This window comes from Zosterops lateralis (assembly GCF_965231275.1).
Source record: "Zosterops lateralis genome assembly, chromosome: 7".
Taxonomy (NCBI): domain Eukaryota; kingdom Metazoa; phylum Chordata; class Aves; order Passeriformes; family Zosteropidae; genus Zosterops; species Zosterops lateralis.
Window position 1 is genome coordinate 15642856 of NC_139767.1, and position 12841 is coordinate 15655696.

At 36.3% G+C, this 12841-nt stretch overlaps 1 protein-coding gene across 18 annotated transcripts in view; it reads left to right on the top strand.

Annotated features, from left to right (window-relative positions):
- Positions 1 to 12841, top strand: part of LOC310911499 (titin-like) — a 240789-nt gene that overhangs the window by 113496 nt on the left and 114452 nt on the right. For 17 of the 18 annotated variants that reach the window (XM_083865081.1, XM_083865086.1, XM_083865093.1 and 14 more), the window contains 4 exons: positions 364 to 447; positions 4707 to 4787; positions 5943 to 6026; positions 6369 to 6491. In XM_083865081.1, coding sequence (XP_083721207.1) covers positions 364 to 447; positions 4707 to 4787; positions 5943 to 6026; positions 6369 to 6491 — 372 coding nt within the window. The remainder of the gene's footprint in view (positions 1 to 363; positions 448 to 4706; positions 4788 to 5942; positions 6027 to 6368; positions 6492 to 12841) is intronic. The other variant, XM_083865098.1, reaches the window with a different exon arrangement.

A 12841-nucleotide genomic window follows, 5' to 3' on the forward strand; every position in this document is an offset into this window, starting at 1 on the left:
TTAGTTTACACAGGGTTTTTGATACCAAGACACCAGTCATGATTTTTTTGTGAAGAAGTAATAGGGCAAGAACCAGTGAGTTAAAGCTATTCGAGCTTTAATCTTCTGGTTACACCAACCCGGAGGAAGAGCATGACAATGCAGAAAGGAAAGGAAATGGCTCTCTCTTTGGGAGCTGGAACCATAAATTTCTTCACATAGTTCATTGTTCCAGGAAGGCAGTTCTAGAACTGTATTGTATTTAATTCTTGAGAAGTTTCCAAGACCTCAAACTTATTTCATTTTCTGGGTTTATTTCTGTTTGGGATATTAAAAATTGAAAATTACTTTGAACTTACTAAAAGAAAGCTAATATTTTTGAAGTTCTTGAGGTTCATAAGAGGGTTGTCCTTGAAGAGAAGGTACCCACCGTTATCCCTAGAGAAGAGGAGCCTCCTTTTTATGAAGGTACATCAATGACACATCTACCAAATAGTAAATTGCAGAGAATATATCAAGTCATGTTGTATATTTTTCTGTAAAGTATGAGATATTAAATTAATTTTTAAAGCTATTGAAAAGAAGTTTATATCCATATCATATAATATGTCCATAAATTTATATATAATTCAGCATTTAAAAAACTTTAAATTTAAAATGTTACACTAAATGTAAAAATGCAGTTTAGCATTTTAAAAATGCTATACTTTTTTCCTCTAATAAATTCAGTTACAAATTCTATCTAATACACAGAACTAAGAAACTAGAAAATAAAATGAAATATTTCTGCAAACATATATTTTACTAATTGGCAATGTCTAGGAGAAGTAAGTCAATGATCAGGCTGAAAGTTATTTAAATAAATCATGCTCAAACAGCTCTTTGTCTATATGCATTTCTGCATCTTTTTATTTTGTCTTTCTACTCCTGTCTTGTAACTAATATTAAAATATATAAAATAAACTAATATCTTTAAAGAACCTGAAGGTTACGGAGAAGTTCCAACAGAAGAAAAGATGCCTTTTATTACTCCTAGTGAACCAGAAGCTCCAGCAGCTAAAGGTAAACCAACTCTTCAAGCAATCTGTAAAGCAACACATTCCTACAAATTATTCATCTTCGTCATTCCATCTGTGTGCTAATCTGTTAATTAATGTTGTCATTCTAATGTTTCCTTAGATGCTATGTGTCTGTCATTGCTTCTTTGCTACTTACACTTTGTGTATTTATAATATTCTTTTAAAATTATAATATCTTTTAAGTACCTGCAACAACAAAGAAAACTGTCCCACTTAAGAAAATACCTGTTGCTGTACCTGCAGAAGAAGCTCCTCCAGCTAAAGGTACATCACCTCCAAATTAACTCTCTTTAACCTCTTATGAAAGTGAGATACCAAGTGAGAAACCTAGCTTGCTTGTTTTCCTTAAACAACACAACCAGATGCTATAGACACGTTACAGTTCTTTTTTTTTTTTTTTTTTTTTTTTTTTTTTGGTTTTGTTTTCTATAAGCAGTTGCTTAAACAGATTGATATATTCTCCATCTAGAACTGAAATTCAGGAAGACCAAATTAGACACAGAAATTTAGTAGGCAGGAGATTCAGGGATTAGACAGGAATTGGTCTTATATGTTTTTGACTTCATGTCTCATTATCTATTTCTCAAAATACTTTCTCTGAAAATATATTGGGAAAAAAATCTAAAAGGTTGTGAGAGAAACTTATTTGCAAAAGGACTCTTTGCAACCATATCAAGGACCTAAAAAAGGTCAAGATTAAGGTAGGACTTTAAATCAGGACAAAATAGAAAGCCACAGAATTTTTAATGGAAACAAAATTTTGTTACACAATTCCAGAATTGAAGAGCTCTATACATATATGTATACATATATGTGCATATAGAACATATACATAGCATATGCATATGCTCTATACATGTTGGAAGCCTAATAATTAGTTGAACTGGATTTTTCCGTTGCTTTTATGGATAATTTTAAATTGCAAAAAATAAGGCCCTTTTTGGTACCAAAATCCTTAAACACATATACACATGCATACAAAAATATCCCACCAACAAACAAACAAAACCAGGAAAAAGCAAAAACCCAAACATAAAAAAACCATTTTACTATCTTTTCAGAGAAGAGCATATTAAGAACCATAAATACTGGGAGTTAGAAAAATAACAGACTCCAGAAGTTGCTTCATTTTATTCACATCTCAATACCATATATTTTTCATATTGTTCTAGTAGATTTAATTTTTTGAATTAAACTGTATTACTTATTTTATAATGCAAATTTCTAAAATAAACCAATATTTTTAAGTTTCTGAAGTACGAAGGAAAGCTGTCCACAAAGAAAAAATACCTCCTGCTGTACCTAAAGAAGAACCTTCACACTTTACAGGTATAAGAAATTTTAAGTATGATTTGAAGGATAAAAAATATATTTTCATATATCAACTACTTCGAGAGCATCCTGTTTATCATGAAGTAGAGTTTACTTAACAGCTTTGGTTACCTTCAACTGTAAAAATTAATTAAAAAAATATCATATGTAGTTGTTTTTAATATTAAGTGCTCCTTGAGATCTGTCCAAAGGGGAAAAAAATTTAAGTGCAGAACTTAACTAGACAGGGCCTATCTCTGCACTCAAGGTAGTAGCTCAGTTTAGGGCACATCACACATCTTTCTTCTGACAAGCTGCAGAGGTCGGGTCAGGGGTTTTGAGAGGTTTTTCATCCCTTATTTGAAAGCATCCTAATTTTGCACATGGATGTAAAATAGAGCTGTATATCTTCAGAGGAGCTTGAATATTTGATTATATTTGCTATTTATCTAACATATTGTCTTGTTTTCTGAAGATATTCTAAGTTAATTTAAGTGTTTAAACTAATATCTTTCAAGTGCATGAAGTTTATGAGGAGATTCACATAGAAGAAGAAATTTCTACTGTTCATAGGAAAGAGGAGGCTCCAGCACCCAGAGGTATATGACTTCTTCATCACTTCCTCCTACAATTTGCCAAATCTTGAACTCCAGGAAAATTAAATTATTCATGTTTGTGTTTTAGTCCTTGTTCAGCATAATTAATATTCATATTCATTCTTTCAGTACCTTATGTGTAATTATTTCAGTACCTATATGAAAAACTTGATATTTTGCATGACATGTCTTTCTCTCATTAAATTGAACTAATATCTTTAAAGTGCCTGCAGCCATTAGAAAACCTGTTCCAGAAGAAAAAGTACCTATTGCTATGCCTAAAAAACCAGAACCTACTCCTGTGCCTAAAAGACCAGAATCTCCACCGTCTAAAGGTACTTTGAGATCCTGATAGAACTGAGGTCTTTCACTGACAAATATCTTCACCTTTTTACTGTTTCTTACACAGTCTCTGATTTAATAGTTCATCATCCACATGGCAGATTTGTGGTGTTTATGTTGTATGTGTCCTATTTTCTGTTTTCTGTTTCTCAAGTAGTGTTTAAGTCATAAAATCAAAATCAGTAAATAGCTTTCAAGCATCTGAATTGCCTAAAAAAAATATTCCTGAAGAAAAACTCTGCCTAAAAAGCCAGAAGCTTCCAAAAGTATAGGTCAGCATATCCTTTCATTCTTTTTCTACGAGTTTCTTCCATCCCTTGTACTGTTGCTGTCAAAGCAGTAAAATTAGTTGAGTTTATCTATTTATTCTACCCAAGAGTATCCCAGAAATTGTATCAGAAGCTAGTGAAAGGGACTAGAAATAAGGAAATCTTCAGCAATGTTAACACGCAGTGAGATTTACAGAATGTTTTCACTTCATAGGTACAGCCTCAGAAATTTGATCTTACTCTAGCAAGAAGCACATCCTAACCCTCTGTTTCACGTTGCTCATGTTGAACTTAGGGGACAATTGATTTCATTTTGAATGGAAATAGAATTTGCATGAAACCAGCTGTTACTCAGAATGAATGTTATTCATTCAGGTACTTTAAAAGTCTGTCTGAACTAGCAGTTTGAGTGGCATTAAAAACTGTCAAGCCAATGGCAGCACAGCTTATTCCACTCTAATCATTATCACATAGTACTGCCAAGCATCAATGAAGAACAGGTATGTGTGACATTTAAAAGGCATTTTATTGAAGTTCAAGTTTCACCATGACTTCTTTAGCTTCTTTTCATCTTTATGGGGAGCATAGCAAATCTAGAACTGCATGATAAAAGATCCCAAGCAAAGTCACTTCCAACTTACTCTTTGCCAGAGTGGTAGAACCATGAGGACTTCTCGGAAGTTGTAACTGTTGTCAAAGCGTCCTTATCCATCTCCTCATTCTATCACATCCTTATGTATCTATGTGTTTTTTCTTATGTCTCTGTATTGAATGTTTAGTTTTTGTCATTTTTAAAACTACACTAATATCTTTAAAGTGTACAAGGTACCTAAGAAATGAATAAATATTGTTATACCTAAAAAACAAAAATAACACCACATAAAGCTTGTATGTCAATAATAGTGTCTTTTGGAGAAGGAGATTTTTCTGTTGAACATTAGAGTGTATAGCAAAACTCGTGTATCAAAATCCTATTAGTATGTAATAGTATACAAGACTTTTTGCATGACATCTCTCTTTTTATATGTTTCATTTCTTTCTGACATGCTTCTTGTGATACTCTTTCTTCTTTACAATGTACATATTTTAAATGCTTTAATTTTAAAAAATGAATGCTGTTTTCTTTAAAGTGCCAGAGGTGCCCAAGAAAATTCCAGAAGAAAAAGTGCCCACTGCTGTCCCTAAAAAACCAGAACCACCACCAGCCAAAGGTATGTTGCACTGCAGAAAACTAAAATTTGGAATATCTTGATTGTACAGATTAGTTATCTATTGCTTGTTTGTGTTTTCCTGTTGCTTTTATTTTCTGTTACTGTGTTTAAAATTCTTTTCTTTTGAATCACAGCTGTAATCTGTAGCAGTGTGTTAGAAATATTGATGTGGCAGAGCAGAAATGAGATTGACACTTGAGAACAATAGCAGAAATCTTAAGAGAAGAGGAGAAAAGAGGGCTTCCGTGATGTGAAATAGATCTGACTGACAATGAAAAACTAGCCCCAAAAGAGAGCATAGAATGAGTGATAGAGATGTGTAATATAGGAGAAAAACTTGTGTGCATAGACGAACAATTGATACCAAGTCATTACACGTAGAAGAATGTGACAAGGAATACGAAATGGACAGTGTCACTCTCAGTCAAATAGGGATTTGGGAGATGTTTGAATAAAATTGAAAAATAATCTGAAATAGAAGAAGAAACTCCAGAAGACTCTGAGGTGTTTCCTGAGACTTTACAGGGACATAAAATAGCCTTAAGACAAAAAACAAGTCAAATCAGAGGTTTTATTAAGAACCTTGGAAATTTCTACTGGAAAGTTTTGAACATAACTGTAAAACTCTGTGCAATAACTGAAAATAATCTCTTTCCTAAAGGGCCTGAAGGACCCAAGGAAGTAGATGTAGAACAAAAAATCAAAGTTGCTGTGCCTAAAACCTCACAGCTGAAGATACTTGACATTATGACAAAAGTACAGAATCGAAAAAACCCATTCTTTTCTTGTTTTAACAATATAGAAGACAGTATTCATGAACTCTGTTAGCATTTTCTTCTGTTGTTAAAGATTTTTCAAGTGAGCAAATGTTTTGGGTGATAAAAATAGATCTTTGTAGTTGGTGTTTTCACTAAGAGTGATCTGTTGTTATGCTGTTATGCTTTATTGTTATCAGACATTAATAGTCTCATAAAATATTTTTGTTGTTTCAATTGTAGCTCAGTGAGGCAGCACAGAGCATGTCCTCTAGGGAAAGGAGAAATTACATATTTGCATCCAAAACCATTCATACTTTTGATGTCCCTAAGATTTACTTTTTCTTAATGTCTGAACACTGCAGACATACATAAATAAAATTAACTGCTTTTTTTAAAGTGCCTGAGGTGCCCAAGAAAGTGATTTCAGAAGAAAAAATACATATTGAAGTTCCCAAAAAACCAGAACCTCCACCACCCAAAGGTATATGTTCAATAGTAATAAGGCTGCACACAAATTTTAATCTGTTTCTCTAAATATTATCTTTCTTATGTTTGTGTTAGCAGCTTTTTTGTATACTTTGTGTAATATGTTTATAAGTGTTACAGACTGTGTGGTCTTCTGCCTTTGTGAATATCTCCCAGTAACTGTGGCTACTAATAGTGTGTGTAAAGCAATATGGAAAGAAAAAAAACAACAAAATGGTTTATAAGGGTGGGCTTTTTTCTGATGCTGTTAGGTATTTTTTTACTTTGGAGCTATTATTGTCCTTTTAATTCCTGTTCTTCAAATTCCTGAAATTAAAACAAACAAATATCTTTAAAGAACCTGAGGTGCCGAAGAAAGTTGTGGCAGAAAAGAAAATACCTGTGCAAAAAATACCAGAACCTGTGGTTGTCCCAGAACCAGAGGCTGCACATGAAGAACCAGAGCTCCCACCAAAGGAAGGTAAATCTCAAAATTAATAAAATAACAAAAATAATGTTTTTCGTATTTTCTTTAACATTGTGATTATCCAAGCCTTCTGTTTCCTGAAATTCTAAATTATGCTTCTTCTATTTATCTACATATATGGGTGAAACAGACACACATGGTTGTTTTTGAAAGAAATAGTGGCAAATCTTGGATGTCTCAGTTGCCTGTATGTTATTCTTACTATTTCTACTTCAGTTCTTACTATTTTTGCATATTCTTACTATCCTACCTGCTTGGGTTCATGAAAACCATCACAGCTAACAACTTAGAAGTTATAATAGGAGAAGAAAGGAAAATACTCATTCTAGTAGCTAAGAGCAGAAGTTTTCAATTTAATTGAAAAACCAAGATCTCCACCAAGAAAAACTAGATGCCATCACTGCTGTTTCTTGAAAGAATCTTCAGCTTATTGCCTGCAGTGAAATTAATATCTTTTGTCCTGTCCATTCCGTTGACAATTATCACAGCTTTTACTTATATCTTAAGTTATATTATTAGTGCATGTGTGTACTTCCACATGGGAGCGTGAGTTTGGTGAGGAGGAGTGTGTGTATGTTCTCTTGAGAGGAAAGAGAGAAAAGCCAAAACGTCCTATATTCATCATTTAAAAGGCCGGTGTAAATGATCAATACCTGATACGTTTTTAATATTTTCATTGCAATTGTCTTCTTATGTTTTATGGTTGGCTTAATTTTGGTATGATTGTCGGTGCTGTTCTTAAATTTAGAACTAATATCTTTTATGTACATAAAGCAACCAAGACAACTTTGCCAAAAAAGAAAGTACCTGTTCCAGTTTCTCGAGAACCAAAGGCCATTGCAGGACACACAAAACCAAAGCCTCAAGAGATAGAACTGCAAGAACCAGAAGAGGCTGGAGTGGCCCGAAAACTAAAGCTTGAAAAGGCAGTTCAAACACTAGAGCATGTTCTGACATCTGAGGAGCCTGAGACTGTTTTGACACACCAAAAATCAGAATCTATTGTAGCATCCCAAAAAACAGAGCTTATTGTGGTGCCTGAGAAACCAGAGTTTATTGTGGCACCTGAGGAACCAATGGCTGATGTGGCATCCCAAAAACTAAAACGGGGTGTGATGCCCAAAAAACAGAAGCCTGTTATGGAATCCCAAAAGCTAGCACAGGTTACAGTGCTTGAGAAACAGGAGTTTGTTGTGGTATCTGAGGAAGCCATGCCTGACGTAAAACCCCAGAAACTAAAATATGGTGTGATGCCCTCAGAACAGAAGCCTCTTGTGGAATTCCAAAAGGTAGCACATGTTACCACGCTTGAGAAAGAAGAGTTTGTTGTGGCACCTGAGGAACCCATGCCTGATGTAGAACCCCAGAAACTAAAATACGGTGTGATGCCCTCAGAACAGAAGCCTCTTGTGGAATCCCAAAAGGTAGCACATGTTACCATGCTTGAGAAAGAAGAGTTTGTTGTGGCACCTGAGGAACCCATGCCTGATGTAGAACCCCAAAAACTAAAACTTGGCGTGATGCCCCCAAAACAGAAGCCTCTTGTGGAATCCCAAAAACCAAAGCATGTTGTAGTGCCTGAGAAGAAAGAGTTTGTTGTGGCACCTGAGAAACCCAAGATTGATATGGCAACCCAAAAACTAAAGCATGGTGTGATGCCCCCAAAACAGAAGCCTGTTGTGGAATCCCAAAAGATAGCACATGTTGTAGTGCTTGAGAAAGAAGAATTTGTTGTGGCACCTGAGGAACCCATGCCTGACATAGAACCTCAGAAACTAAAACATGGTGTGATGCCCAAAAAACAGAAGCCTCTTGTGGAATCCCAAAAGGTAGCACATGTTACAGTGCTTGAGAAAGAAGAGTTTGTTGTGGCACCTGAGGAACCCATGCCTGACACAGAACCCCAGAAACTAAAATATGGTGTGATGTCCCAAAAACAGAAGCCTGTTGTGGAATCCCAAAAGGTAGCACATGTTACAATGCTTGAGAAAGAAGAGTTTATTGTGGCACCTGAGGAACCCATGCCTGATGTAGAACCCCAAAAACTAAAACATGGTGTGATGCCCCCAAAACAGAAGCCTGTTGTGGAATCCCAAAAGGTAGCACATGTTGTAGTGCTTGAGAAACAAGAATTTGTTGTGGCACCTGAGGAACTCATGCCTGATATGCCACCTCAAAAGTTAAAATACAGTGTGATGCCCCCAGGACAAAAGCCAGAACCATTTATGGCCCCAGAGGAATATAAGCTTATAGTGGTGTCTGAGGAGTCAGAGACAGTTGAATCAAGTCAAAAAACAAAGCGTGTTGTGGTGCCTCCCAAAACAAAACATTATGTGCGATCCCAAAAAACAGAGTTTGTAGCAGCTGAAGAAACAGACTTTGCTGCAGATTTCCAGAAGTCAATGCCTACTGCAGTGTCCAGAAAATCAAAGCCCTTTGTGCCAGAACCTGTCATGGTGTCTGAAGAACCAGAAACCATTCCAGCACCCCAAAGCCTAGAACCTTCTAGACCACTTCGAAAGCCAAAGCCTGAAGAGGTATCCAAAGAACCAGAGGCTGTTTTGGCACCAGAGGAGCCACCATCAGCCAAGCTGGCCGAAAAGGAAGAGCATGTTTCTCCTAAAAAGCGAGCAGCTGCACAGCCTAAAGGTATCTCTTGTGCATAGGATCTCTTTTCCTTCCCTTGAGTATGTTGTTTCACTGCTCATTTTAAAGCTTAACACACATAACTAATAAATACTAATATCTTCAAAGAACATGCACTGCCCAAACATGCAATGTCCCAGAAAAGAAAATTTCCTTAGCTGTTCCAGAAAAATCGAAACCTACATCAATCAAAGCTACATGTTATCATGAATACATGACAATCACACTGAATCTTCTTTTAAGTATTATTTTAACCTCTTTTGTTCTGTCTGTCATTTTTGATCTGTTTTAAATTATGCTTGCTAAACAAATTACACAGAGTATGAGTGTGTGCTAAATCGTTACTTCAAAATGTCTGTTGTCTTCTGTGTTTCATGTTTCAGTCTCTATATTTAATACTGAGTTTTAGTGTAACTGTAAAATGAAATGTACTAATATCTTTGAAGTGCCTGAGATGGCTGAGAGGACTGTTCCAGAGAAGAAAGTGCCCCCTGCTCTATCTAAAAAAACAGAAGCTTCACTTCCTAAAGGTACATGTCACCACTATTATCATTGTAAGAAAGGGTGTTTGCTCTTTAGGGTTATTTTAAGTGAATCTCAGTTTAAAATGATCTTTCACTGTATACTGTGTTATCAAAAATGTGGGAGAAATATGCCAAATATGAATTGCTGTGCAGGGGTGTGAAATGTTTCCTCAACTTAAACCATCTAAACTTTTGTTATAGTGGGTTTATGTCATATCAAGTAGATATGATAAACTCCTATCTACCAAAAAAAACCCCAAATCTTATAGATGCAAAGGAAGGAGTTCATAAAGTTGTTTATTTAATGTTCACATTAATAGTAGGGATGGCTAGATGCATGGTTTAGTGGGACTGGGCAGTGTTATATTTACAGTTAGAATTGATAACCCTAAATATTTTTTTTGCAACCTACATGATTCTAAGAGGAAAGACAAAATAGACAGAAATTAAAGGTTTCAGCAGAGAGTAGCAGTTTTAGAATATTGAGCAAAATGATCACAAATATCTCTATGTGTCTGTACCACAGAGCAGAATATTTTCTTTAAACTGCTATTTATAATTTGTCTGTATTTTTGTCATAAACATTTCCAACTATGGGACTTGGAAAGTTGTTACTTTGTTACTGTGAGCATATAGTACAGTGAACCTTTAAAAAGGCATTTACAGTAGGAATACAAAAAAATTACTAAGACACACTAAACCTAAGACACTAAACAGTGATGCAGTGATGCATCATTTCATTTTCTTTAGAAGTCCCAATCTCTAGCCAGAGAAAACATTGCCTCTGCCATCACATTCTCTCCATCTGAAATACAATGATATTCTTCAAGTGAAGTACCACCTCAAAGTGATGATATAATTATTTAAATAATTGAAATCAGTATAAGAGGAAACAGTTATAAACATCTAGTGATTAGAATGAAAGCCAGGAGACGATAGAGGAAAAATATGAGAAGTTAAAGAAGAGAGGAAACATGCTGAGAGAGAAAAAGAAAAGTGAAGTCAACCTGAAGGATAAAAATAGTAGCAGTAATAGCAATAGTAATAGCAAAGTGGCGAGTAAAAGGATGAAAATGACTGCCTAAAGCAGCACAGAACACAGTCATTTAGGAAACATGGGTGATAAACAAATACACTAGGATTCCAGAAATAAATCACTGATCATCTGTTACTAAGAAGCCAGATATATTTTCTGCATTCCCACCCTGAGCAAGAAACAAAAACCACACACAGAGTTGCCATCTCCTGTGTGATGTGTTGGACACCCTGCTCATTCCACAGGCTGGAAGTAAAGCAGAGCTGATGACTGAATGTAACCACAGCACTTTCTCAAAAAAGTCTGTGTGCATTTACTACTGGTTGTCTTATTGTTACATAGACATCTGCAATGCCCACACAACTAAAATGCACTAATATCTTTGAAGTCCCCAAGGTGCCCAAGAAAGGTGTTCTGGAAGAGCCCACACCTGTAACTGTGCCCAAACAGCCAGAACCAGCAGCAGTTCGAGGTACCTGTCGCTTTGAGCATCAGTCCAAATGAGACTGTTCTTATTGTCTTACATGTTATTTCTGATGTCTGTTCTATTTGTGATTTCCTGAAATTTCTGCATCCTGTACTGTGTAGAAATTCTATTATTAGAATGGGAAAGAGCTTTCTAATTAGAATTTTTAAAGTAAACTTCTGTCCTTATAATTTTTCCAAGAATCTTAAGTAATATAATTTTTTTATTGAAAGTGTTTTTGCTCAACCACTATGAATTGGCAAGCCTGTCCTGCTGTGCTGGGGTAACCACCAGACACAGTTATGAGACAGCATTATTAAAAACAGGGGGAAAAAAACCACAAAATAAACCGATCACGTCAGTGAAAATAAGCAGGAAAGACAGGCTTATTGGACTGTGAATGAACTGAAGTTATTATGGGAAAGAAGGCCCAAAGAAAAATGACTAACATAACTAGACAGGACAATAGTATTTTAAGACTTAGACGTACAGGCCTAGAGCCCAAAAATACAAATACTCCTAACTTTTTGTTAATACAGTACTTAATCAAATGTGTGGTCGATCGGGATGGTCTGACATAACTCTCTTCTGACCATAACCTCCTGGGGACCCAAGAAATTTGATTCCTCAAATCTACAATTGCATTGCACATAATTATTGCATACAACACTGATCTTCTGTATTTGTGCATCACAATTAGGCATCACACTTGCTCCCTGTGCACTCTTACCCTCACAAAATGCAATGTCTAAATACAGGATTAAAGAAGCATTGAAACCTGACTTAAAAGCAGCCACATACACTGCAAAAGAATTGAAAGAATAGAAGTACAAGGAAGTAAAAACAATAATAAAGTAATAATGATGCGATTTCTGCTCTCCACCCTGTCTATGTCCAAACTGCTGAATGTGAAGCACCAGCAGATTCATGAGGAAAGTTAAAAGATAAGACATGGGCTGAGGTGGCTCCCAGAGAAAAAGACAGATCCCAGCAGGGCTGAGAGCAAAAGGCTCTCCTCCAAGGGAGGAAAGGCTGCTGGGTAGTACCCTAATTCACAGCTCACCTTCAAGCCCATGCAAAGCCAGCAGTTCTCTATCAGAACCTACCTGGCATCACTACGGTGTGCCTGTGCCCTGTGGGGGTTTGTGCGTGTGTGAGCCAGTTGAGAGAGAGAGACATGGGTTGATGGTGTGAGACCACTTTGGTTATGTCCATGAGTGCATCTCCAGTCTACATTTCACTGTGCATCTTTGTGTTGTGTGTACAAAACTGACTGCTACTAATATCTTTGAAGCCCCCAAGGTGCCCCAGAAGGCTACTCGTGAGGAAAAAATCCCTGTGCCCACTGCCAAAGCACCAGAGTTTCCAGCACCCAGAGGTACCTGTCTTTATGGATAGTTTAACAAAAAAAAACATCCTGAATCATCATCTTCTTCTGCTAAGCCTTGTCCTACCCTCTCCTGGCCTGTCTCTGTTCCCTGACTGAGGCTGGCCAGGCTGTGTGTGAGGCTGGGACGAGGCTGCTGTGTGGTGTGTGAGGGTTTGAGCTGGCTGCTGGGATGTTCTGTGTCTGTGTCACCCTGGTTGTTGTTCCTATTTGCTGTGTCTTCTCAACCATGTAAAATGAAATGCACTAATATCTTTGAAGTGCCTGAGATGCCTGAAGCTGAAG